Here is a 27,290-nt window from a genome sequence, read left to right on the forward strand (position 1 = left end):
TAGTTTATTTCCTTATTCACATTGTGCTATATAAATAAGTTGGAAAATAATGTTTACAGTGAAAAAGATAACAAGGCTAGTAATTTAACTTCATTGTCACACAAACCACTAATGTCTTTGTGGAGTAAAAAAAAATAAATAAAAAACTGATCTTCCCCCTAGTACTGCTCACACTCAATTTCTCATCACTACTGTACTTTGTCTGTGATCCAGTTTGTGTCTTGCAAGGACTTAGATGACGGTTTTTTTTTTAATAAACACCTCAAGCAGCCCCATTCCAGACATGGAAAGGCAGCAGAGATAAGAGCCAGAGAGCAGGGTGAGTGAGTTCAGAGGCATGTAACACGGGCAGGTCCACCCCCTGTGCCTCTCCCATGGCAAACATCAATATCTGATGGCCTGCTCTCTTTTTGGCCTCCTGACGTGGCCACAAAACTATCTGTCTTTTGATGCTTTCAAAGCAGACGCCCCATTATTTCTTGGCCGACTGCTGTCTCTCATGCCGGGCCATGCCCAGACTTGAAATGGAATTCCTAATAAAAGCTTTTCTGGATCCCTGCAGCCTGGAAAGATGAAATGGCAGTCCGGTCATGTTAAGCTCTGTTTCACAGACTGCTAGTACTTCGCATTGCCACACATGAGGCTCTGAGCTTTGCCACACAGTGTAAAATGTGCTCAACCACATGGACCACACATACATCTCAATGGCATTTATGAAATGTAAGCCAATGCCTGATCTGTTTACTGATTATTGATATGTCTGTGGTCTCTTTGCCACATGACTAACCTTTTAAGGCTTTTGAAGTCTTCTGAGTCTAGACAGTGCATCAGTGAGATGATCAGGGTCCCTATGAAATCTCAGGCTTGCCTTGGGCTGTGATTGGCCCAATCTAATCATGTGATGCCTGAGGAGCAGATAAGGGCACAGCCTGGAGGGGAGTGTCTCTGGTTTTCCCCCACCAGCTGCTGAGTCTTGTCTAATTGCTTGGAAAAATGATTCATTGTGAAGTCAGAGACTGTGTTTGTCCAAAATGTAGACCTACACCTGGGAAGCCAAATACTGTGTGAGATGGCTTTTCAGTGGCATTAATAAAGCTCTAAAATAATTGATAAATGAGATGTTACAAAAGGACGAGCAAAGTGAATCTATCAGCTCCTCTATTTCCACCATGACTCTTTGGTTTAGCGCTTCCATATTTTTCCCCTTAAAAACTGAAATGTTGCTCTTTTCTCTCTTTGCTTCCTTCCCCCACTTACCACCCTCCCCTCACTCCACCCCACCAACACCACCCTCACCACTAGTCCGACCAGCCCGCACTCGGACAGCGAGGCCCTGGCTCGGCGAAACAAGAAGTCCCTCTTCTCCTCTCACTCCAGCTTCCCCTTTCCTGTCAAGAAGAGGTATTAGTCTCTCCTTTCCTTCCTTCCTTCTTTCCTTCCTTCCCTCCTCCGTCCCTCACTTCCACATTTCCTGCACCAGGAAATGCAGGCCATCCAACTCTCAGCCCTTTCCCCATGGCTCCTGTTTTCGTGCCATTGCCACATTTCTGCGGAACATTACATTACAGTTGCCTTCTCAGAGTGGCTTACATAGCTTAGTTTTCTGTGTGTTTTTGGTGTTATCCTTTAACAGAGCTGGATACATACTGAGGCAGTTTTGGTTAAGTAGTTTGCCCAAGGGTACAACAGCAGTTCCTCACCAGAAAAAGTTACCCTCATACATTAATGCAGTTCATCCTTGGGGGTTTTGTTTGGTAGAAGAACAGAAAAGAAAGACAAAATGTAAGGTCCCTTCCACCTGTACTCAAGTTTTCTAGTGCATATATTTCAGATTTATTTTGTTTATATTTTTGTCTCTTTCATGGTACTGAAAATAGAACAGTAAGATGTGTATAGGATTGATTACATTAGTTAAGATTCCAACCATATCTACAAAAATTTCATGTAAAGCATGTTAATACAAAGAGGTAAAGAATCTTGTACTGTACTGAAACTGTACCATGCTAAATTGATTTAAAACCCAGATTTATTCCGGATCAGACTGTTATAGCTAATCATCCACCATTGCAGAAGAAGGAAAAGGGAATGAAAGGAATTATGCAAAGTTATCATATGTTATGTTGTGTGATGTTACATTGTGTGAAATTATATTAATGGAATTAATTAATACATGATACGGGACTGTATATTGACAGATCATTCTGTGAGTATGGTATAACATTTGTGACTTCTATTTATCTATGATAATATAGTAATAAATGGTCAAAATAACAGTCCTGTAAAGTCCATGTTTGGAGAACATAAAAGAATTAGAGAATAAATGGCCATGGTGGTCTGGTTTTATTCTTTAGTGTAAGAAAATAATATGCAGTGGCAGACTGGGAAAAAGTAATCAAGCTCTGTTTGTATGTATTCATACAATACAGCTGAAAAATAGTTTTTATCTTTGAGCTTTTTCTCACAATTTTATGGAGTCATTTTCAGTGGGAAAAGGTTATGAAAAGCGATGTTTTTAGCAAAACAATTTTAGACTGCTCCCGTTGAACTGATGATTATAGTGGTTATGCTCCATATTTACCACAATGATTACTGTTATTTGCATTGCAAAGCAGGTCTGTTTGGGATTTAGGCAAAGCATGATGAGGAGGTGGAGAGTGGAAGGTGAAAGGTGGGGGATGGGGGGGGGGGTTGGGTGGGGGTTGTTGGCCGGCAAGGGAATCAATACCTCATCCTAGAAAGCTAAGGTAGTATGGATCTCTCATGAAAACTTTACATTGGGGGGGGGGGGGGGGGTCTGAAGCTGTTACCCCTGCTCTGGCTGACGTTGAGATCTGTATTTAGACAGGAATCAGAATCCTGTAAACTCTGTGGTAGGGGACTATGTACATGATAGGTCTTAAAAAGTGTGGATTAGCCCTTCAGGATTGTACATAAACTACAGGGTCATCCCAAGTAAAGTCAATACAATTAATGAGACTTTTGACCTCATACCTTTAGATCTGAATATTAATGAAATCTTTAAGACACATTAGAATATCATAATATCTATCATAATTATAGACAAGTGTTCCCATGCGTGGCCATTCTCAATGTAACTGTTTCTCATAAAACAACCTTCACTGAAAAATTTTGCATGAAGAGATTCTGTATATGAATCCCATACCATGTAGAACTCAAAAGATCCCAAAGAGATGCTCTAAGTTGTGACAGCTGTTAATGGAACACATTTGACCTTCCTATGAACAATTCTGAATACAGTATGGATAAATAATGTAAAAGAAGTTAAATAGTATATTTAATTTTAATCTTTACCTTGGAAAGCTATAAAATATTCCTTCTACTGTGTTTGGCATTCACCAAGACCTAGTACATCCACTGAAACTTCTTCCTCACAAAAAGTGTAATGACATGATTTGAATTCACCCCATGTCTTGTGGTGAGCAGTGCCTGGAAATAATAACTTCTGTGATATAGTAGTGCATTGGTAATGAAGGAACGTATGGGGATACGTTTTTGCAAATTACAGCTGTTTCCATTGGCTATTGTGCATGTTTAGACCAGATACATTTGATATTCCTGATCTTTCAATTTTCTCAGATCTAGCATCTCTAAACAATGTACTTTCATTTTACGGAAAAAATATCCGTTTCCATTGGGAAAGAAGTACACATTTGTAGATGGGCCTCCCAAAGTCAAAAATACAAGCTAACAGAAACATTGCTACTGTGTGGTACTGGTAGTTCTTTGTTGACATTATTTCATTTCAAAATTGCCAGTGCTTATGGGACAATGTCCCAGAATACAAGCTTGTGAAGTGCTCGTCTTAAGGGAATTTCCTCAAGGTGTAAAAGTATGCATTTGCACACTACAGTTTTCTGGTATAATTCCTCTTCTGGCATTTTTTAGTTTTGTTGAGTCCACACAGTCTTTGGTTGAGCCAGAGAACCTGCCACTGTGACTTGTGATACTGATTACATTGATTGATGACAAACTACATCATGTTTATTCTTCTGTGTCAAGAATATTTTCACTCTTCAATGGCCCACCTGTGCTTCAGGTATTGGTGTTGCTATGAAATCACACTCTGTATTGCCTCTTTGAAAATCATGCATGTTTTTTTGTTTTTACTTGAAAGATTTGCGAAGTGTTTGTATTGGTATTGTTATGTGTATTATTTTGGATGTTGATGTGTAGGCTATATCACTCACATCACATAGGTGTATATTCTCACCAGTTTCACCCTTTTAGCCAGTTTTATGTGCATTTCAAGACGTTTCTCTCATTGCACGTCATGATTCAAAAGGACAGTGTGATTTACCTTTATATACTGTATGTGGAGGAGAGTATTTTAAACCAAAAAGTGAACATTTATTCAAAACTCTGGAAATCCTTAAAAACCACAGATTGATTTATTTGCATATTCAAGTTGTTACCTGAATGCAGACTATTTGTCTAGACATTGAATTGAATGATCTTACAATGTAATATCTTTTGGCTCATACAAGAGCAGCAGTCTGACAGCATTCCCCAAAGCATCTCCCAACTTTAATCAGCACACAAGTCTGTATTTACATGCCAGATAAACCAGAAGTTAAACAAACAGTCGCTAAATACATAGATCCATCTTACCCTGAATACATTATCTTGGATATAATCAACTTACTCAGCTAGATGTAAGTAATATATTCAAGAATGCAACAGTACCATAGCAGTTATTCAAACACCTTATGGTTATGAGTTGAGTGCCAAATCACTGTGCCACCCTGCCACTCCGTATAATCCACTTTATGTGTAGGAAACACTAGTTGTAATTTATACTGGAATAGATGCTTGTGTGCAATGTGTCAGGAACTGAAGTCTTGGATTGTTTCATTCTTTATATTTGATTTCCCTCCATGGGAAATGCTTGAGAGTTAGAATAATGTAATGAATGCAAGACCTGAAACAGGTTCATCTTAGAGAACACACTTCTGCTTCAGCACTGAGACCATCACTCTCACAGCAAGACCTCTGGGAAGGGACTAATAATATCTCTGGAATTCCTCAGCCAGAAGTTAATATGAAAAGATTTGAAATGAATCATCCGTTATGATTTGTGGTATTTGATTTCGTATAATGTTTTCATCTTTCAGCTTAATTTATTTAACCTTATTGATTGAGATGAAGCGAAAAACCCACAAGCAGATGATGAAGGCACTCCACATGGTTGCCTGTGTGCCTAAGAGAATGTCCAATATCTAAGGATATCTTATTTATATTTTTTTTGTCTGTCTTTTTTGCCTGCCTGCCTACCTGCCTTCATGTCTGTCTGTCTCGGTCATACATAGCCTGTCTCAGCAGTTTGTGGTGGAAGAGGGGTAGGGTCCTCTGAGGGCCCCTGGGCCCTCTTTCATTTCAGTAAGACTCCACTCCCCCCAGAGGCAGGATTTTCATTTAATTTCATCATTCTCATCAGAGCAAAGTAGAGCTACATATGCATTGCCCAGGGCAACCTCCCGAAAATGAAGCAACACCAAGCGCTGTGTGTGTGACTGTGTGGGTCGGGGTCCCACCCACAGACCAGGATTTGTATTTGGGATGAGGGAGAAGTGGAGCAGTGTGTGCTTTGTCATTGCCTGATCTTGCTACAATGATCTTTTTCTGTGTGCTGCACGGCTGCCCTTGAGAGCCAAGCTTTGTTCCCCCGCCAATGTCTCTCTCTGTGTCTCTGCCTCTCTCTCCCCTCTCACAGGATCTTGGAGCTACAGAGGGCCACACAGCGGAAGCGTATTTCCAGCGATAGCTCGGTTGCCGAGGCACTGGCGCACAGCGACTCCCTGAGGTCCACAAAGCCGGCCCTCAGCAGGTGAGAGGAATCTGCAACAGGGGCTGGCCTGGTCACGGGCCAAATCTCTCTCTCTGCAGTTTGTTTATTCTGTTACCCTTGGTCCTCTTATTTGCACAGAGAACTTTTCCCCAAAGTTCCTCTCGACAGGTTGCAACAACTCGGCCAGCTACTACCCAGCAGGCGTTGTCCTCCTTGCACCTTCAGTTGGAAGGGACAAAACGCAGCAGCTTATTTAGCAGAAGGAATGTGTCTGGTAGTGCCAGTCTCCTGCAGACTGTGGTAGACCTGGCAGGATGTGATATGCCCAAGAGCAGGGTACAGCTGGCAGGGGAAGCCTAGGCTCTTGCTATCAGGGGAAAACAGCACTGTTCCTGGTGTGCCACACTCTGATGCCAGTGAAACATCAGGAAAGTGGATGCCTGCTTTAGAATTGATCCTCACTTTAGCTCTTTCTCAGCGGGAGTATTTTAGAACCTCTTTGTTTGTAGTTCATTCAAGCCTGAAAGGTGTGTAAACTCTGAATTTAGTTCAGTGTGGCTAAATTATGGTTTGCTAGCAGTAAGAAGCACCACTGTGCAGCCTGATAACATCTCTTCATTGAATAATTTCCATTCATTCTATTGCTCCTTCTAAAGATCCAGATGCAGTTCACCACAATTCACCAGAGATTAATTATCAGTGTTTATGGCAGCATTTCTTTGTTATAGCTAGCAAAAATGATTCTGTTTTATGTCCATTTCAAAGATGGACAGTTAGCAGAAGAAACTGAATGATCCACCTAATGTCTATGGGAGGCAATCCCTTCAAAACTGAATTTGCCATGAAATATGATGTGGTTAGGCTGCTTCGATATTTAAGCTATGCTATTGGGTGGAGTTCTGATGGGGACTAAGCACTACAAGGTCTAAAATATTATATAATGAAAGAAAACATGTCCTTCAATTCCACAGAGGACACAAGTATATTGAAACATCAAGTAGTGGCAGATGTCTCTTCTCATTTTAAGTGTTTTGTGTTTCTCATTTGTACTAAAATGGACATGAAGTATGACCTTACACTTCTTGGCCATAACCCCCTCTCAAGCTTCCAGAACATTTTGGAGCATCAGTCTTGAAGGTGGTTTACTGCTTGCTTTTGTCTGAGGTCACTACCAGCCATCCTACCAGTTCCAACTTAGGGTAATTATTTGTATACTGCACAGTTTTGTAATAATGATCTATACCATTTTAGAGACCTAGTGCAGCTATAAATAGCTCTTTTGTGATTGATTATTTTTGAATAAATCCAAAAAATCCACATCCTGCCCGGTATTGGCACATTTGTCGTGCAGCCAATTCTGTTTTTTTTTTTTGTTTTTTTGTTGTGTCTTCAACTGTTCCATTTTATATTTCCATTTTGTGTTTGTGGTTGCTTTAAAAGGACGGGGGAAAAAATTGTGAGTGTTCATCGGTCTAATACAACCGCAGCTGATTTCAAACCATCAGTCAGGTGAGAGAGAAGCCCCCTTTTTCCTCCAACAGCCACCACTCTTCTCCCCTTGCCACTCCTCCCTCTTCTCAGCCTGAATCTAGATCTAGAACATTTCCTCTCTTCCCACTCTCCCTGAGCTGCACACAAGATTCCTCACCACATTTTTCATCAGCAGAGTACAGTTGGACAATAAACACGGAGAGTGGCTATATGGTATTTTCAATGAGAGTACTCTCATTCCATTCAGATTAGTTTCTGGATATTGAACTCAGATTTTTAAAAGTGAGACTCATCTTAATGTGTGTCCTAACATGTTCTGGGTCACACAATTTCCTCCCAATTGGTTGAGTTTGACTCTTGACTCAGTAGTGAGAATGGCGTCCAACTGTTGACCAAGCCAGATGGTGATGGAACTCTGTGTGTGCTCTTGTGCCCGTCACTGTGCCGAGACCCTCTGTAGAAGTGGTGCTTAGCTAGCATCTGTGAGACATACTCAGTTTGCTTGGCAGTGGTAGAGATATGCATTTCCATCGCAGGCTTCACATATGAGATCTCCTCGCTCTGTCTAACAGAGTGTAGAGAACCTGGCCGCCACTTCTGTCATAAACGAGCCAAAAACAGAAGGTTAAAAAACAATAATTTATTTTAAAATCCATACTGACAAAGAAACCAGCCTATGCAAGCCCACAGTAGGGACAAAGTGAGCCTCCTCCCTGCTCTCAAGCCACACCTGTATTTAATGACCTTTCAATTAGTCAGGTGCAGCTCATTACCCAATAGGCTGGCTCCCCAAACAAATTGCCAACATGTGCACATAATTACAAATGATTGACAATTTACAATTACTATTTAGTCCAAGGAAGAGGTGGTGAAGGCTCTCCTTCACACAGAGCAACACACACATTGTTTATGGGTAATACTGGCCTAATACAGTTCCATTCAGGGAGTTGACCAATCATAAACGCTTGTTTCTACTTTTATCTATGGCTCTAAAATCCCTCTGATTCCAAAATGGAGGTTGTCATGTCAACCACAGTCCAGCTACAGAGCCAGCTTGGACTGCAGGCAGTTATACCAGACCTCTATCCCATGACATCAGAGGTGTATTTCAGAGGTGTCACCAACAACACCCATCCTGTTTGCTGATTGAATGGACCAGTGTCCAGGTAACATGGAACAACAAAAACAGATGGTTGACGCTCAACCTGTTTGCGTCAAAGGGACGTTGATGTTCAGTAGAGTGTAAAGAACCAGGATTCTGCTCTCCTGCCAGAGAGTAAATATTTCCTCATCATGCACTGTAAAGTTTCATTAAAATGGCCCCAGTGGCTTGAGAAACATCATATCGTCATAACTATCAGTGCAAGGCATTCTCATTAGCAGCATACCAGCCCCTGATGACTGTAATGTCTCATTCACATTTGTGCCACTTATTTCAAATATCTGAATATTGGATATGCATATGAGGCATGTCATTAGTATTACAGCTTTCTTTTTTTCTATTCTCTCTCTATCTCTCTCTCTTCCTAGGCCACACTTTCACTCTGGTTCTTATGCTGAAAAGCACTGAAATATTTTGAGTAAGGAAAGTATAAGGGGCCTCCTCTGTGTATACATAACATTTCAACCTTCCTCTATTACAGTGAAAAACACAGCACCGTAAAGCCCTGACTTGCAATTCCCTATCTCCCATAAAAGTTTAAGGCATGGGAAGGCTTAACACATATACGCTCAGGAGCAGGGACCCTTGTGTTGTGGAGTGGGTAAACGCTGTTTGCCTCTGTGATTTTGAGGCTCAACTGTCCTCTTAAGTCCCTGGAACAAAGGTGTGATGAGATGCGAAAGGATGTTGTTGGACTACATGTATTCCCCGGGAGAGTGCTATCCTCACATCTCCCTCTTCAGTGCTGATAACAAGTGTGTTTCACAGCCACCTGAATTAAATTTGAAGCTAGCAAACCCACCTTCATAATCAGGCATGTGTTTTTTTCCTACTTCCCCTGTTTGCATCTTTGTGTTTTAATGTTTTCTTCAATGTTTTCCAATCTCAGAATAAGAAGGATAAACAGGGGCAGCTTGATTGCTCAATCTGTGACTTTGAAAGCACCCAGTTGCTTAGGAGCCCCTGCCAGTTCACTGTGAAATCCTTTCAGTTTTTCACAGCCAGCGCACTGAGCCACATGGCATATCTAGGGGCTGTTTGTCCCCTTTCCCAAGCTCTCTTGTGTGAGTTATGGATTGGAATTTTGGTTGTGGAAGAATGGGCTAGTTTTACTGTGGTGCTACCCTGTGGCTTCTTATTTCTCTTTTTTGGCAAAGCAGGTGATGAAGCAAAGAGAAATGTCAAAAGAAACAGGTTATATGTGTATAGTTGCTTAGTGTTTGTACTGGGATATTGGAGGGATATTTGAGCTGCTTGTGAGTGTGATTTAGGTACTTATGCTGTATGACCAGTTTAACTTCAGGACAAACTACTGTGCTAATTTGAAGAAAAAAAAAGTACAAATAATTCAAATATGAAAGGACATGCTTTCTGTACATCGAACTGTTGCATGGGAAACTGTGAGCTACTGAAGCCAAGGAGTTCAAGGACATTCAGCCATCAATGTATAAGCCCATCATGCAGATGATTTTTCTGCCATTCATTCGTTTTCAGTTTTCCTGTTTTTGTTCTTGCTTTACCATTCTTGTCCCTGGATTTTAGTTCCAGTTAGTACCAGCTGTCACATTTTCTCTTTACTTTCCATTGGAATTTTTCATGCTTAAAACATTTTCACATGTACCATACAATAATAAGAGTAACCTCAGATTGATATACATTTATTTACAATTGTGGGTCATCTGATTATTCATCATGTCATTTTTAATGGGTAATTTGTCTATTGATTTCTAAACTGTTAAACAAAATCTTTTATTACAATATGATTTTTAACATGACATTAATCTCAGAAATCTACAAATATGCTATGCAAAAAAGTAGTTCTTCTTACTTATATTGATTAGTCAGAATGACTGAACAAAGAAAGAACAAAGAACATTGCAAATGTTGCTAAATGACTGCTCTCCTGATCAGTTTAGTGTGCAGTCAGAGTGTATTCTTGTGATCTTGGCATTCATTGTATCCTATCAATCCTTTTTTCCTACCACCAATTTGCAAACTATTGTTCTCTGATTTCCAATTATGAAACTGTGCATGTGCTGTAATTAATTTGGGATTTTGTGGGGTTTTTTTTTTGCTGCACGTCAGATAGTAGCTCAGTATGCTGGTGAGGGCTGGTTCTTTGTCATTAATGGATAATTATCTCCTGATCATCACAGTGTCAGAGCTCTCTTCACAGAAGAAACATCAGTTTTAACAGAAGCAGCAGTGCAACTATGCTGTAAGAACTCTTAATCAGTTTTTCTTTTGTTCAGGAAATCATGGTTATTCACATAAGGTGCTAACATTGTCAATCAAAACATAGCTATGCCGGTGTATGATGCTCTAAGGTGAATAACTGAGAGAGAGTCTTACAAGATTTTTCATTAAAAACTGCTGTATCAGCCTAAGGGTAGTTTTGCCTTATATAACTGCAAGTTCTGCTGTAGAACCTCTAGTTGAAATATCACTTTCCTGTGTCCTTCAGCATTTAGGTTTGATATTTCAAAATACAAAAACATAAAAAATAAAAAAATACAGTAAGACTTTCTCCACATACGTGAATACAATTAGACTCCCATTTATATGTTAGTCTTCTTCTTGGGTTAGTGTTTTGGATTTTGAATTCACAGATCTCAGGGGCTACTTATCAGCATTATAATGGGTAGAGACAATGTTCTGTTTCACTTTAACAGGACTGAAAGAGACACAGAGAGAATGGTGATGGTGTTTAAACAAGCTGTAAAAAAGAGTAATGCTTGAGTGCAGAACAGAAGTCAATTAATCTGACAGTGCTGATTTGGAAAGAAACCCTAAAAGCTGTCATGTAGCTTAATAAGGGGATGCCCCCAGGGTCTTGTAATCAGTATGTTGCATAAATGAAATAATTTAAAGATTTGTCCTTTACTTGAAAGGACTTACCATGTATCAGATTCTCATTTGTGAGTGTATTGCAGAAAAGGCCTGCAATTAGCTTTGTATCTCATCCTTTTCTTTGAGCTGTTGTCATATTTTGATGAACAACCATACACATGCACATTATGCAAATTCTTCAGTCACATCTTGCAAAGAAATTCATGACCCTCATGTTAATCTGAGGGTCATGCCATTACTTATTAAATCTTGTTCAAAAGAGGCCATTTATTTCCACAAGTAGAAAAGTGTGTGGACATGTGAAGACATTTTGCTTTAATGATGGTCAGTGTGCTAAATTACTACCAGCTGCGCAGCCAGGCCTCTCTGTCCTAAGCCACGGAATGACTGTCTGAAATGGTTTTGAATTAAATGTCAAATGAGGACCATTACTGTATATGCAGCAAAGCATATCACCTCCTTACACTAGTAGGCAAGTTAGGACCAGACAATTATCCATTGTTTTATTGCTCATGTTTGTCATGCCACCAAGGACCATCTGCTGTGATTAATAATTCACCTATGATCTTGTATTCCACATTCAGCTGACAGCCAGGCAACCCCCAGAGCAGAGATGTCCACATGATTTAGCTGAGGTTATTCTGAGCATAGCTTTGCTTTGCGAAAACTCTTCGCAGGGGCTATTTCTGCTCTCAGTGTCTGCTTAATAATTGGAGAAAAATGATCATGTTCGAAAGGATGTATATGTCTCATGGCTCCAAGTAGCTTCTGATTTTAAGGTGTGAACTGTATTCTTTGAGAGTGATTTCAAACTTTTTATTTTTTGCCATGACAACCAGATATAAAAAGCTATGGTTAAAGAATTTGATAAGTTTATTTTTCTGAAGTTAAATGTTTCTCAGGATTAGTCTGGTTCTATTTTTGGAGGGAAATGCACTACTTTTAAAATAACTAATGCTATGTATTGGTCATAGACATTGAATTGCCATGGGTGATTGCTTGATACAGTTTATCTGTAATTAAGTATAACTAATGGAATTGTTTATGATTAAACACAAAACTAATCTCCAAGAGTGATAACTTTCCCCTCCATGCTTTACATTTGGCAGACCACCCTACTCCATAAAACCTTCACCCCTGTAGAGATGAGATTCACACAGGGTCAAGGTCAAGCCCTCTTTTTGGTTGGAGTAAAGAATTTGAAACAGAGTTTAGGAAATCATAGCTATGTACAAACAAGGCAAAATGCTATAATTATATACACAGTGTTAGAAATAACATGCTGCTCTCATTTGTTTCCATCTCTTTCATAATTCTAATTGTATATGCTTGATTTCTTAATGAACTGACTCTGTTAACCTCCTCCGAAAATGCAGAAGAGTACCTTGCAGGAAATTGTTGTATTCCAGTAACATGTTCCCTTGTTGTTCATTGTGTCATGCCCCCAGCACTAACTTACTTTTTACCTCCATCTCTAAACAGAATTACAGTAGAGAAAAACAGTAGAGCACTTATACTGTTTTGGGCTGAGCACATGACAAACACGAGAATGTTTGTATTCATATGGCTGATTCCTTTGTGCATCCACTGCAGCCCAATTCTTCTGTTCATGGCGGCTGCTACTTGGACAGGGCTGACAGGGTACCTCACTATCTCTCTGGGGTCTCTAGCAGGATCTCACATTTTTACAGCAGGGTCACACCCATGCACAGGAGAGATGAGTAGGTGAACAGGTTGTGACAAGGGGATTTGGAAATTAGAATCTCGTTTGCAAGTCAGATAGCCCTTGTGGGATTCCAGGCACACAGAGCACAGTAAGGTTTATAGGACAAAAGACAAGAGTGAAATATGTGCATTGTAGTTTTTTGATTCTGTGAAGCACCAACAAAAGAAGCAAAAACATTACTCAATACCATTTTCTCTGAATCATGTCCTTTAATTGACATAGAAAACAAATAGCATCCTTCATTATTTAGCTGAAGTCTCTATCAGAATTCTCTATCCTCTGTGGACTGAGTGTCCATTCCAGCTGGGGCTGATATGGTGGTCTCCTCACTGCCTCTCCATTTTTCTGAGACCTAATGAGGAGCGCCAGTTCTTTGCAAGGGAGGAAACCGACAGTCATTAGCTGTTGGACCTGCCACTGTGGACAATTTAATTTAATAGCCATAGTGGTCATGTGTTTTCACATACACAGCAGGAACACAGTTTCTGTCTTTCTTCATCAGCCTTTCTCTTCAGAAGCAGAGGTGGAAGGCCTGAAGGAGCTAAAATGGATAGAGAGGACAATAAAGCTAATGAGCCTAAAGAATGCCAACCTAAGTTCTTTGCGTTACTTTACAATTTATCCATAATTGCATGTTGAAAGTTGCATCGTTTATTTTATTTCAGTTTATATTCACTTACAATGTACTTCATCCAGAGTGTTAAAACATTATGTGTCCTTGCAGACATGTTGGGACATTTATTAGACAACCCTGTAACATTCAGATGAGCATTTACATCACTTAAGAGTCTGTCAAACCTTGGCTGATAGTGATCTTTTGGTCTTTCACTGGTACAGGTCATGGTAACTGACTGGGAAACTCTGCAGAGACAGCAAATACTGAGTAAAACACACTCCTTATCACAGACACACGGTATCATAGGTTGCGTGCACACCAGGCATGAGGTGCATGAGGTCACCGGACCTTGGTAATTTTTTTAGAGCTAAATAGAAAATTTGAAGCTAAGTACAACTGGATAAAAAAAATCAGTGGTTGAGAACTTCTCCTCCAAGACGAGTGTATGTTTAATTCAGTTTAGAATTGTTATTTAGGGTGTTTTCACAGTAGAGCTTTTGGTGCAGACCCGAGTCCACTGCCGATAGTTCAGTTCATTTTGTTGATGTGAAAGTTGCTTTCGAACTCGGGTGTGCACCAAGGGACCGTACCCGAGCCCTCCAGAAAACAGGAGTCTGGGGTATGGTTCCCCTGAACTCCAGTGTGGTTCGCATTTGGTGTGAAACCTATCCGATCTAAAACCAGGAAGTAAATGCTATTTTGCCTCCCTTCTGTGTTGTTGCCTAGCGACATTGGCAAATAAAAGCTGCTTGTTCCGTATGTGTTGATGACGTAAACAGATCAGGGTTCGCAACCAAAAAATGTAATGTGAAAGGAGACCAGTGGGGGCAGGGGTAGGGGGGAATGATCGCACTGGAGTTCAGACCAGCAAAGTGGACTAAATGTGAAAACAAACTTAGTGTCCGTTGTGCGTGAGAGTTGTGAGAGAGTTGTGAGAGAATTTCCGCATGTTGGCAGCAGCAGGTGGCATGTGTGTGAGCTGGCAATTCACACACAAGTTTCTTTTAAATAGCAACTGGTCTCTATCTATGTATGTAATGTTTATATGTTTAATTTTGACAAAACCTAACCCCCCCGAAAATCAATATTACCAAACCCCAGACAACAACGTGCCCTCCAACCCCCCCACCCCCCCACCCCTGGTTATGGCCATGCATGCGCATTCCTTATCAGAATTAGCATGATCACTTGATCCCTAGAAGAGACATTTTTGCTCAAATATTTATTTTCAAATTAATTTAAACTCAAAAACCTTTCTCAGCAGTAGAAGGTGTGTAAATAGATAAAAGGCTTTGGTGTGCTAGGCTCCCTAATCACCCTAAAAGGGTAATGCTGTCCAACTCACAGATGGAAAGGTGAAACTTTTTTGATTTTCACCAATGAAAATACGCTATTTGCGAGGTAAACTCTTTTATTATTTTTTGCATACAACAGCAGATTTTTGAGTCATTGTCTCCAAGTCCTGTGCCAGTCTCTAGGAAATAAAAAGTCTAAGAGCTGCACTCTGAACAAGCAGGGGCTTTTTTGGTGCTTCTCTTAAAACCTGATAACGGCTGTCAGGTTCTGGATCCTTTCCAGACAGAGTCATGTTAATCCCAGTTTCAAAGCTGCTCACCTCCCGTGCAAGTACACCACATTCCAGATTTTATAGTGTTTCTAGATGCCCTTGACAGCTTTATTTGAGTTGTGTGACATACATTTATTTGTGCTGTAGATTTGATCATCTGTGAGTCTGTGAGAATATTTACTTGTTTAGGAGTCAAGATTGTATTTCAGTGTTCCAGCATCCAGCCAGTAATCCAGTGTTCCAAGCAAATAAAATTCAACTGCATGTGTAGTAAACAGCTGAATAATGCTCTCAGTAGGTTTTTCATGTACTGTAACAGGGTGGTCTGTAACAAGTATTACATATTGCACATCAGTATGCTGCACTAAAGAATTTCCTGAATGTTTCACCTTTATGCTTGTGGTGAATTTATTCACATTCTCATTAAAATGAAATTTTTGTTGTCTGCACTTGTCTACATCTGGCTTGTAAGGTAAATGCCTTCATAAATTAACTGCAAGATACAAATGAAATCAGTTACTGTGCTGTGCTTTGCTCACCCCTAATGTAGGATGTTATGGATTAGGAGAGATTTGTTGTAGTTTGGAGTTCACCAAATACAGTAATTGCCAGAAGAAATTCTTATTAGATTTGTTCAGCAAGATCCAAATACAACAATAGCATCTACCTTATTATATACCTGTGTCATTAGAATTTAAATTATGAGTACTACAAAGCACTAAATAGCAGTACACTGGATTTTAGTCATAGAAGGCACTGTAGTGTTGAATCAGTTTGTGCTCTTTTGTGACTGTTTTGGCTCACAGAAATGTGTTATTGAGGCTAGTAAATGGTATATGTATGCCCTTAAGGCACACAAAGTCTTTATTAGAGAGGAAAGAATCCTACGGGACAAGAAAGAGGTTATCAGTTTTTTCAGACAACAGGAGTCCACTGTCCACCCTTGTCTCCTACTGACCTGACAGAGGGAGGTTTTTAGGGACCAGAGCAACCCCCTATCCACTGTGTGTTGTCTCTGCGTCGTCTCAACTTTATCTCAGTGTCTGCACTCACAGAGGAGTGCTGGCAGGGACTGGCTCCAGGCGAGCTGACAGCCGAGCTTGACCACAGTCTAACCAGCAGTGACAGCGCTGAGGCCTCTGTGCAGCATCAGTGTTTGATCAGGGAGCCCTCCTGCTGTGTGAGTGGAGATGTGGAGGGTCCTGGGTGTATGTGTGTGTGTGTGTGTGTGTGTGTGTGTGAATTAGAGAGCAGTGCACTGTGGATGACATACATTCCCACCAGACTCTCCTGCCTTGGGCCGGGAGAATGAATGGAAAACCACCTGCAGCTTAGCCAACTTACCCTGACCACTTCTCTTTCAAATGCAGTCTTTTTCCATCCATGGAAACATGGACCTGAATGGAGGCTATCCTTTTGGTTGTTTTTTTTTTTGCTGCTGATGTTTTTTTCCATCATGGGTGTGTGGTATGAATTGTCACCAGGCATCACTAGGTTGATAATTATATCAAAATCAAACCCAAGTCACAACAATATAAGGCTCCAGCTGGGCCAGTGGTATCATTTTCTTGTTGGCAAAGGCATTACAGATTTTGTGCTTTTTCCAATGGCTTTCAGGTTACTCTGGTCAAATTTTTCACCATAAGAGTAGTGATGATGTCTGCATTTCTTGTAACAGAAGTAGGCCACACTTTTCTGTAAAATACAAACATCCTCAAAATTTCAGTTACAAATGTAAATATTTAACTCTTTTTTCTTTTTATCCCTCAGGTCTCAGAGGACTGCCTTGTGTAATACAGATAAAGGTAAAAACAACATTTCACTACCTAGTCCTGGGGGTACAAAAACTAATAAAAAATTATGAACTCATCAAATTTCAGTTTGTGTAAATATAACAATTGCAGTTTTGGGAAGTGTCATGATTGGGTGTGTCAGTAGTTGCTCTTAGATTTTTTCAGAAAGGCGTTTTTTTTTTTTTTCTTAGAGGTGGTAAATAATCCTTAGCCTTGCCTGAATTGCTTAAACAGTCATCCCCAAATGTGCAGCTATTGAGAGAAGATTTGCCACATCTTTTTTCCACTGCCTTCCTGACACATGAGTTATGTGTTTCATGGCATTTGAACCTGGGAACTTCAGTGGTGTTATTAAAATTCTCACTGACCCCCATTAGCATTCCAGACCAGCACTCCCAAGAATCCGGGGTGATCTGAGAAGGAACCAAATTCTAGAACTTGACTTGGGTGCTGCTGAAGACATTAAATATCCCTCAAACTTTCTCAAGTGATTATTCTAATTTGGAGTTTAGCAACAGGATTTTCTGAAAGTGTATCATCAACACAGACTCGGCATAACTTAGTAAAGAGAGTTTACTGGAACACTATGGCTTGTGAAATGCTACAGGGAATGGGGAATTTCCAGTTTCCCATGTGTGCCTTTGCAGCGAATTCATACAGATTGGTGGATTAGGAAATTAATCTACAAAGGGCATCCTGGCTCTTTGAAAAAGGATTTGCAACACCGAGAATAAATTCAGGAAATCCAAGAAGCTGTAACATGATTACCTTTGTTAATTAAAATGTTTTAACTATGATTTTGTTTTCAAGTATCATGCTTCAAAATATGGAAGTGTGTAGTCTTTTCAGTTTGCCTGTTCACCTTGTAAATATTGTTCTGCTGTGAATAAGCAGGTAAACATGCTCAAGTAAATATTCTCAGATTGCATTTCTACATTTGTGGTGACTAGCAAAATGCTGATTTGTGTGAAATATTCATTAAAATGTCCATATTGATTGCTTGAATTAGTTTAGTACCTGTTTGAAAAAATGAAATTAAAATAGGTATGAAAATATACAGCCATCATGAAGGAACTATCAAAACTGACAGTTTATTTTATTTTTTTAGTATCAGCAGATGTATTAATTGAATGTGTGAAAAGCAGAGACCATCAGAGGGTAAGTAAAGAATATATTGGTTAAATGAAATACTTACGAACACAGCCACATTATATGACACATTAAAGAAAAGAGCCTTGATATTTGACAATGGACTTCTTTATCAAGCTTTCTCAACCTAACAAGTGTTTTATGGGAATACACAAATTAATCAGCATAAAACCAAAGTGTCTTCAACAACATCATCCCCTTGTCAGGTGTTATGCCCACATACCTCTCCCACACATGGGACAGTAGTAAGGACAGCAAGGAACTTGGCATGTTATATAAAGATTGCAGATTTGATTCCCAGGTGTAGCAGCACAGCTATATCCCTGGGCATGTCATTTTACCTGAGTTGCTTCATTAATAATTTACAGGTTATAACTGCAAGAAAGTAAGCTATGTAAATCTCTCTGGATCCTTCTCCTTCAAGACTGTCTTCCAAAGAAGTAAATACCCATGCTTTAAATATTCATATGCATATAAAGGACACATGGAAACATTTTTTAAATGCAAAACTCTAGTCACAAGCTATCTTTCAAAGTGAAAAGCACTACAGTAGCAAGTCTGAACAACAAGTTCTTTCTAAATCTCATACAGAGTGACATGTGGAGCTGGTAATAAATTGCTTCTGTAGCATGGTCTGAGATAGGATCCCTGATAAGGCAGGGAATGTTGTAGCGTTCCTGACGTATGTGAAGAGTACAGGTGTGCTCCATCAGGTGTGGGAAAGAAAAGGCAGTTTTTCTGTCTTGTAACATTTTTCAAACCAATAGTTCATAGACAACCTGAATCCATTGTGTCTTGACAATCAGGATAGCATATTCAAAAGTGTATATGTTGTACTGCAGTTTCATTGTAGGAGATATACTGTACTGTGCAGCAGTAGTGATACAGTATAACTTTGTAAGGGTCCTAGGCTTAGAATTCCATTTGGCTGGCCCACATCCACATATCCACATCAAATATGCTTCTGGTCCTGGGGAATAGATGATGTGTAATATTTTTGTTTACATATAGTTGTTCTATTATGCATAAGGTTTTGTGGGTTTTGTGATAGAAGGGAGGATTTTGTGATGAAATGGGGGAAATTTTAGGCTGGTGTTGCAATGATGTTCTGATGACATTGGGTGATAGTGACCAATGCTGTCCCACAGCTGAGAGAGCTCCACAAGCTAGGGGCAGACTTGGCAGTGCAGGACTCCATGGGATGCACTTTACTCCACCATGCCGTTGATGTGGGAAGCAAGGAGATTGTCAAGTACATCATTGACAATGGTAGGACATCCTCTCACTTGAGACTTTACTGACACCCAGAGCCATATATTTCAAGCATTCTACAGCCAACCAACTCAAGAAAAAGGAACTCTGCAAGGTCTGTGGTCATCAAAGGCTACAAATACAGAACAGAATTATAATAAATAATTAATCATCTCTTGGCACAGTATCACCTGACATATGTTATTGCTGAGACAGGTCAGGAAATTAGCTTTCCCATTAGGGGAAAATGTCATGGGTTCATGAGCACCACATGCAAATGATATTCAGAGCCTATTTCTCTGCTTGCAGCATGTAGGTGGTATGAACCAATTCAATTAGGATCACATGTGCTTCTGTCAGAAGCTTACCAGTTTGTGATCAGGCTGAAATGATAACATTAGCAAAACAAATGAGGGAAACACATGTTTTAGTGGATGCAGCATAGGCACACTTTCAGGGCAAGTGTATCACACGACCCTCTCTAGAGGTACAAAAAGAGGTGATGTTATGCACACTTACACCACGCCATTTGTACATTTCTCCATGTAGGCCACCAGTGTTTCTCAGTCATAGATCAGTACAGATGGTACAGGCTCAGAGCCGTAGTGGTACTGAAATGATAAATCTGAATGCCATGGAGATGCATGCTTGATTCTTGCCCATGTCATTTATTCCTCCTACTCAAACTATTTGTTGCTGTATATGAAAAGCAGTGAATAGCCTGGAGGCATTTGTAATTGCTTTTTGATATGCCTGATTGTTGTCTTTACTCCCCATCTTCAACAGCACCCAGCGATATCTTGGATGTAACAGAAAAAGAGAGGCAAGTGATCATCAACTGCATTTATGATTAGTGTAATCTTAGACTGTCCTCTTTTGTGTAGTTTATGTAAAGTATACTACACTTGTGAATGCATTAAAATTTCTAGAGTGACACATTGCTTTATTTGTTACTTCATGGATCCCCTTAGTTTGCGATCCATGGAAGGTGTTTTACACATGCAATTCATTATCCATTATCCAAATGTGATCCAACAAGCTGTACCCAGTGGTACTTCAGCATGAGAAATAGGTTGCATGACATGTATGGAAGATATTGCTAGGTTATAAGCAATGTGTCTAACAAAACCTTTTTTTGTGCTGTGCCTTGCAAAGTTCGCACTAACTAATCCAGCTCACTGACAAATCCAGCCATAGTACTGAAAAAAATGTGATAGGAGCTGTATTAAGGTTAGATACAGTTTAACTTATGAACTCATGTTTAACTTGGCAGGAAGCCAATATGCTTACTTTTATCATTACTCTTGACATTGCAGTGGGGAGACAGCATTGCACAAAGCTGCCTCGCTGTGTCAGAGGACCATCTGTCATTACCTGGTGGAGGCTGGGGCTTCACTCATGAAAACAGACCTGCAGGTGAGGAACCCACCTAAGTGAGCTAAGGCTTATATCAGTCTGTTGCCTACAGAGAGTCAGCTCTTGTTTTTTAAAAGAGCTGTCACTGAAGTAAAGCTGATGGTAATGGACAGTACCTGTAAATGTTTTCATCCCTGCTGTGTCATGTGTCAATGTTGAAAACTTCAAGGAAAATCTGGAGGGAGGTAGTTATCTTTATGTATTGGGGAGTATAAGAAACAGAAACTGGCAAATGCGTGTGTCCATCAGTTCTGGAAATAAGCTTAATCAATTAACAGCCACACATTAACAATACAGCAAAGCTAATCAAGCCTCATCAGAATTCATAGAAAGTGTGTATACTTTGATCTTATCAGTTAATTCATGGAAATGATAACTGCTTCTTGCCTCACCTTATTGTGGATACTTATTTTATTTTAAGGTTTGATGTGCAGCAGACACACTAAAAGATTATGTATTATTTTGACTTTTTGGGTAATAGAAATTACAGACCTTGTATTTCTTACAAGGTCTCACAGATTCTTCAAATTAGAAGGTGCCCTGGAAATTACAGGCAAGTAGGTGGATATGGCATGGTTCAAACAGTGTATAGACTTCCAAACAGATTATAGCATGATGTTCATCTGTCTCAGATGCTGTCAGCATCTGGAAACAGGCATCCCCCTTCCTTGATTAGCAAATTCAACATCTGACAATGGGACCCTAACCAAATCCTCAGAAATAACTATGCTTACCACCACATGAGAAGACATCAAAACAACCCCTTTCTCTGTAGAAAGAGCAGCCAGGCCCTAATCAAGCAAATTAAAGCAGTAAACACTCCCAACACACACAATGGAGACATCTGAAAGATTTGCTCAGATTGGGCTCTCCTGCAGAGATAAAGAATTGCCCCACAACCCCTGTGCCTGGATGATCAGCTGGCATGGAGGACCACAGAACCCCAAGGGCTTCATTTGAGGCTCTCTCAAAAGACAATGCCAAACCAACTTCAGGCTTTCAAGCTCAACTGAATGAGCTCAACGTCTGAGCATGCTTCTGTCCTAGAGGATCCAGACACTCCAGACAACTCTCTGTACCCAACTTGAGCTTGAAGAACCATCAGATATCAGTCCAAGTCCAAGTTTTCTGATTCAGTCTTGAAGAAGAATTGAAGAAATTCGTACTCAGTGCTTCTGTTTGCCTTCATACCAGCCCCCCTCATTCTTGTCCTCTGTGGCGTGTCTGGCTTTCCCACTTCCCCCTAAGATCAGTGGCCATGAGCACTAGCGATGATGAATGTTTGCCATCAGTGAAAAACATAGTCCCACAGGACTGCAGGCAAGCCTGAGTTATCCCCTGCACAGGCTTGCTTCAATCTCTCTTGCTTTCTTTTGCTCTTTCCCTATGATGAGAGAGACAGCTGGGTAAAAACAGTTATTAATAGTAATAATTTTTGGCTGTTTGCCGTTTCCTGCTTCATATGGGGGCCTCGGATTTCCCAAAATTCCCAAAAACCTTAACAACTGTTTGAGCTCTACAAGTGAAATCAGTCTGATCTCTTAGAGATGCATATCATTTGGAAAACATCTTCAAACCAATAGTATGAGCAGAGTACGGTTATCGTTATTTCTGGGATGGAGAACATTATTTTTTGACAAGACTGTGCGTGCCATTAATAGACACTCTATGAACACATAAAGCAGCCACTGCCTCATGTTTGTACGCATGATCTTCATTGATCCCTATTTATATTTAGATGTTAAAGTGGAGACTGCTAGAGGCAGTGGGCTGTCAATCCACATGGCTTGTGGTAGAGAGGCCCAGGCAATTACATAACAGGCTGCTTTATTGATGCTTCAAGAGAAATATCTGAATGCATGCAATTGGATTCTATTCTCATATTGTTTTCTCCTGTTCTTGGGCTTCCAAATATAGACAGGCTTTTCAGATTTATCTGAATGGGAGAATAATGCCAACATTATATATTTGCAGAATGGTGGAAAAAAATGCAAAGAGAAAATACAAATGGACATGATTCACCAGTCTTACTGGTGACTACTTATGAAGAAGTTTTGCTGAATAGCAAGAATCAGACCCCTTTATCTGTTCAACCAGCTGCTTTATACCAACATATTTAATACATGGAAAATTGAGTGTTTGCATGCAGTCTTTAAGTTCTTTATTTGTGTAGCTTTTCTAATGCAAAAAACATCTCTATCAAGTATATTTTATATTTGTAAAGTCCCTAAAGCATATTCTGTCTATTTCATAAATAGAAAGTCGAGGTGTGTGAAGAGTCAGTACTTTGCCTGCAGTATGTGGGTGTTCAACCTTTGATGAACAAATATCTGATCTCTCTGATGGGCCTGACATCAGCTGTGGATACATTTAACAAAAATCACAGCTCAGTAAAACCAGCAACAGTGGTCTGATTAAAATGGGCCCTTTGTAGAGATAGGAGAATAAGGTGTCTGGTTACTTTGAGTATCATGATTTTATTCCTCTAGCTTTGCTATGAACCAGTGGGGAAGGTTGTCAGGTTGTGATTGCTCAGGCCTTAAGGGACTGCAGATCTCTATCTGTTCAGCCATCAAAACAAACCCCAACCCCCATCCATGTGTTCATTCTGTGGTGGTTTTGCTTTAGCTGAACTGTATTTTGGGGAGGGCTAGATTAGGAACTAATTTTTTATGATTTACACTGAGCTCTTTCTTAGAATGGGCAGAGGGATAATGGCAGAAAAAGTAAGAGAGAGAGGTAATTCTTTCAGCCATGCAGATTTTGTTTTTATGAAGTGACAGAGCTCATTACTGGAGAATGCCCAGCTGGCAGGGGAAGCCAATTTAAAAAAGAGAGAGACAGAGAGAGAAAGAAAGAAGGAGGGAGGGAGAAAAAGAGGGAGGACATATAAATTAATCTTATCTCCATGATCTCCCAGTAAAGAACAGAGACCTCAACAGAGGACTGGATTTTAATAAAGAACCTTTTGTCAGAAATGGCTGTGTGACTACTATGCAGAAAAAAATAAGATGTGTTTCATGAGATATGCTTCTTGGATTACATGACTGCAAGTAAACAGTTAAACTTAATAATGAGTACCATATTGAATATACTGTATACTTAATTTGGCTATAAATACATGCTTTTATATTGTGCTGCTCATTCACTGAACAGATCTTGTTTATGTATTTTTCACTGAAGAAAGCAAGTGCATGGGTGGTGCATGCCTCTTTTACACAGGAGTGGAGGCTGGTGTCTGTTTTTTAATACTGTATTGTTCCTCACAGTATGGCATGGTGAATTTATGCACAAACAAAGATTTCTGGAAAACAAGTCTTTTAAGTCTTTCATGTTGTAACTTAGTGATTCTTTGCTGTCACAACAGCCCAACTGTTTTTTGTGATTACGCTATGCTGTCTGTCAGGAATGGGAATACAGTGTATTTTTACAGTCTGACACCTGTGCAGGCAGCACTCCTAAAAGAAACTCTTTGTGCACCAACAGTAAAAAGCATGAGAACAAGTTAAAAAAAAGTCAGAAATGCACATTGTAAGTTGGAGAAAAAGCTAAAAAGGTTTTGCTGTATATTTTTGGCATCTATTCTCTTGTGACGAGGTGTTAGTTTGACTAGATGCTCTACTCAGAAGTAAGCATGATTATTCAGGTCATACATGCACTGAAGGAGGTTGGATTATGATTGTGTTCACACTGGGGGGCACTGTGTATTGGTACCCAGAGGTTCTGTAGACAACACAGCTGCTTATACTGAGGGCCTTTCCAAATCTGTCTTGAACACAAGCATGTCAATTTTTTGTGGCTGTTAAAAGACCTATCCCAGACCACAGTTTTCTAGGAATGAGTGAGCTGTGATAGAATTAAATAAATCTCCATACTGCTGGTAGAACAAAACATATCTGTTGAATATATCAGCTATTACACCTAATATTTCAACCCACAAATATTTTTTTTCCTTGTTTAACATCATATCTAATGACAAGGCATAATCAAGAGGTATAGTAACTAAATGTGGAGTATTGAATTGCTGGATTGAGACAGCATGCCCCCTTCTCCTCCTGGCTGATTGATACTTTTTCCTGCTGAGACAAGATACATCTCTCACACTGATCTCACTATCTCTTCAGGGAGACACTCCAAAACACCGGGCTGAGAAAGCCAAGGACCAGGAGTTGGCAGCCTACCTGGAGAACCGGCAGCACTATCAGATGATCCAGCGGGAGGACCAGGAGACAGCAGTGTGACCAGCTTTTATGCTTCTTTTAGTGCCAAACCACCTTCACCACCCTCCCAGGAAAAAAAAAAAAACAGTTTTAGGGAATGCATTTCACAGCTTCTGGCATGTGGTCCATAGACCCAATGCACTGCCAACAGAAGGCTCCTAGGGCCAAGGGTAAGGCCATGACTGTGAGGATACCAGTCAGTTCTTCTTTTACTTCATTGCACTGCCAAAAAAAGCATCGTGTTTTTTTGTGTTATGTCCAAATGCATGAAAGAGCTACTCTTCTACAGTATATCATTGCATCATGGGGTTGTATTGAGCTCCATGGCGCCATGTCCACTGAGACTGAATGTTATATGAACGCAAAGGGAGTTTTAGGAGGTTTTTAGATTTTAGGACAGGGATATTTTAATGCCAAGATGGTTTTACTGTTCTTCTTCAAAATGAAACTTTTAATGCAATGTCTGTCCTCATGCATAATTTGAAAGAATAGATGGAGATGAACAAAAACCTCTATGGATTTATAAGGGTATTCTACTGCAGGGAATGAAGGTAATTGTCTCGAATGGCAACTGATCATGATATTTGTGCGATTGAATATTAGTTTTAGTAAGGAGAGATGGATGTTTAGACATTTTTGCATAACTGCAACAGATTTATTTGTAATTGTTTTTAGTGATTTGCTCACTTGTTTACTCAAACTGCGGTATGGTGATTCCACCTTGACTCTAAGTTAGAAGGGAAAATTTTACACTGAAAGCTCCTTATTTCATACCACTGTACATTTTTAAAGTCAATGCTGTTCTCTAGAGAGAACTGTATTGTATTACTTGGTAACTGTATTTCTCTAGCTAGTGGCTAGTAGAAGCTTCTGAGGCTTCCAATAAGAATATTTGGTACTGTACACTCATCGTAGTAGCTTGCTGTCAAAGCAGTTTGACATTGCTGTTCTTATTGCCTTCATTTGTTTTCTTTCTTTTGGCTGATTTTGAACTTTATATTTGGTGTACTGAAGTCTTGGCATATTTCATATTACATTTTAAAGAAATAGGTATTTATATAATGCATAGCTGTAAAAATTTACAGTTCTGTGTTTGTCGCATTTGTATTGTAAAAATGTAAATTTGATATATATTTTTTCAGAGGTAGACGGCTGTATCTCTTCTCATTACATATAATCTGCCTTGCAAGGCATCAGCATGTTTACTTCTGAGGTTGTCTGAAAAAGGACTTAAATTTTTTAAATGTTTTTGTTTCTCTTTGCTAGGTAATTCTTTCTTCTGTTATAGTATAATGGTGAAAATAGGTGGCTTTCAGATTATCTGAAATTATTTGTACAAGGCTTGGGTTGTAAATTCCAAAGGAGGGCTGTTTTTTTTTTTACATTTTATTTTGTAGTGTCTTAATTCAGAAAAATTGTGGAGGCTATTTATTTTTTGAAAAAAAAAAAAAAAACTTTATGTATAAAATAAATTTTGCAGTTAATAGCAGAACTATTTAAACACCTTTAATGATTGCAAATAGGGACTCACTGAAATGGTCTTCATATTTTGTTCACATTTGAAGAAAATAATAAAATGTATTTCCTCCCTTGCAAAAGAAGTTCCCCGATTTTTAAAAGCTGTAAAAAATGCACTGCAATCCAAATTTCACAGCTGGTGAAATTGGAGCTGTTCATAGCTGGTGACATTGGAGTGTGAGGATCTACTGTAAGTTTTTAATTTTGAACAACTATGTTTACTCTTACTGTGAGTTGAATTTAATTTAAATGTGTATGTATAAAAGTATTTATGTATATGTACAGCATATGTATGCTGTATATAAACTCTTATCTCTAGCTAATATATAAGCTCATATACACATACATATACATACATATGCATTTATACATATACATGTATTAACTAAAAATTTTATTGCTGCAGTCATTTCCTCTGTCTTTCAGCTTTATCAGCATGTAAAGCATGACCTTGCTCATGAGCTCATTACATATTCGTGAACAGATGTGACTGTCAATCATAATGAAATATATTTGTTTTCATTGACAATTGGCATTCCATAGATCTACTTTGCAGCAAGATTGTATCCTAGAGAATAAAACCAAAGAAAATGAATCAAACTTTTGAACATTTTACAGTGAGTGTCCATATTTTTGTTTCTTGCTTTTAATGCAGAATTTAAAATTAAATTCCTGTTCAGTTCATAGAGCTATACTACATAAACACAAATCCACTCATTCAATGT

The 27,290-nt window shown here is 39.4% G+C and overlaps 1 protein-coding gene across 2 annotated transcripts in view; it reads left to right on the plus strand.

The window, feature by feature from the left end:
• Positions 1 to 26,455, plus strand: part of dgkza (diacylglycerol kinase, zeta a) — a 78,260-nt gene extending 51,805 nt beyond the window's left edge. Inside the window, exons 29-37 of one of the 2 annotated variants that reach the window (XM_036534505.1) lie at positions 1,303 to 1,401; positions 5,732 to 5,845; positions 7,247 to 7,315; positions 16,989 to 17,023; positions 18,120 to 18,169; positions 19,309 to 19,429; positions 20,198 to 20,234; positions 20,728 to 20,827; positions 24,952 to 26,455. In XM_036534505.1, the coding sequence (XP_036390398.1) occupies positions 1,303 to 1,401; positions 5,732 to 5,845; positions 7,247 to 7,315; positions 16,989 to 17,023; positions 18,120 to 18,169; positions 19,309 to 19,429; positions 20,198 to 20,234; positions 20,728 to 20,827; positions 24,952 to 25,068 (742 nt within the window). In that variant the 3' untranslated portion in view covers positions 25,069 to 26,455. The remainder of the gene's footprint in view (positions 1 to 1,302; positions 1,402 to 5,731; positions 5,846 to 7,246; positions 7,316 to 16,988; positions 17,024 to 18,119; positions 18,170 to 19,308; positions 19,430 to 20,197; positions 20,235 to 20,727; positions 20,828 to 24,951) is intronic. The other variant, XM_036534506.1, reaches the window with a different exon arrangement.
• The last annotated feature ends 835 nt before the right edge of the window (positions 26,456 to 27,290 follow it).

The sequence above is a fragment of the Megalops cyprinoides genome, chromosome 8, assembly GCF_013368585.1.
Source record: "Megalops cyprinoides isolate fMegCyp1 chromosome 8, fMegCyp1.pri, whole genome shotgun sequence".
NCBI classification, from domain to species: Eukaryota; Metazoa; Chordata; class Actinopteri; order Elopiformes; family Megalopidae; genus Megalops; species Megalops cyprinoides.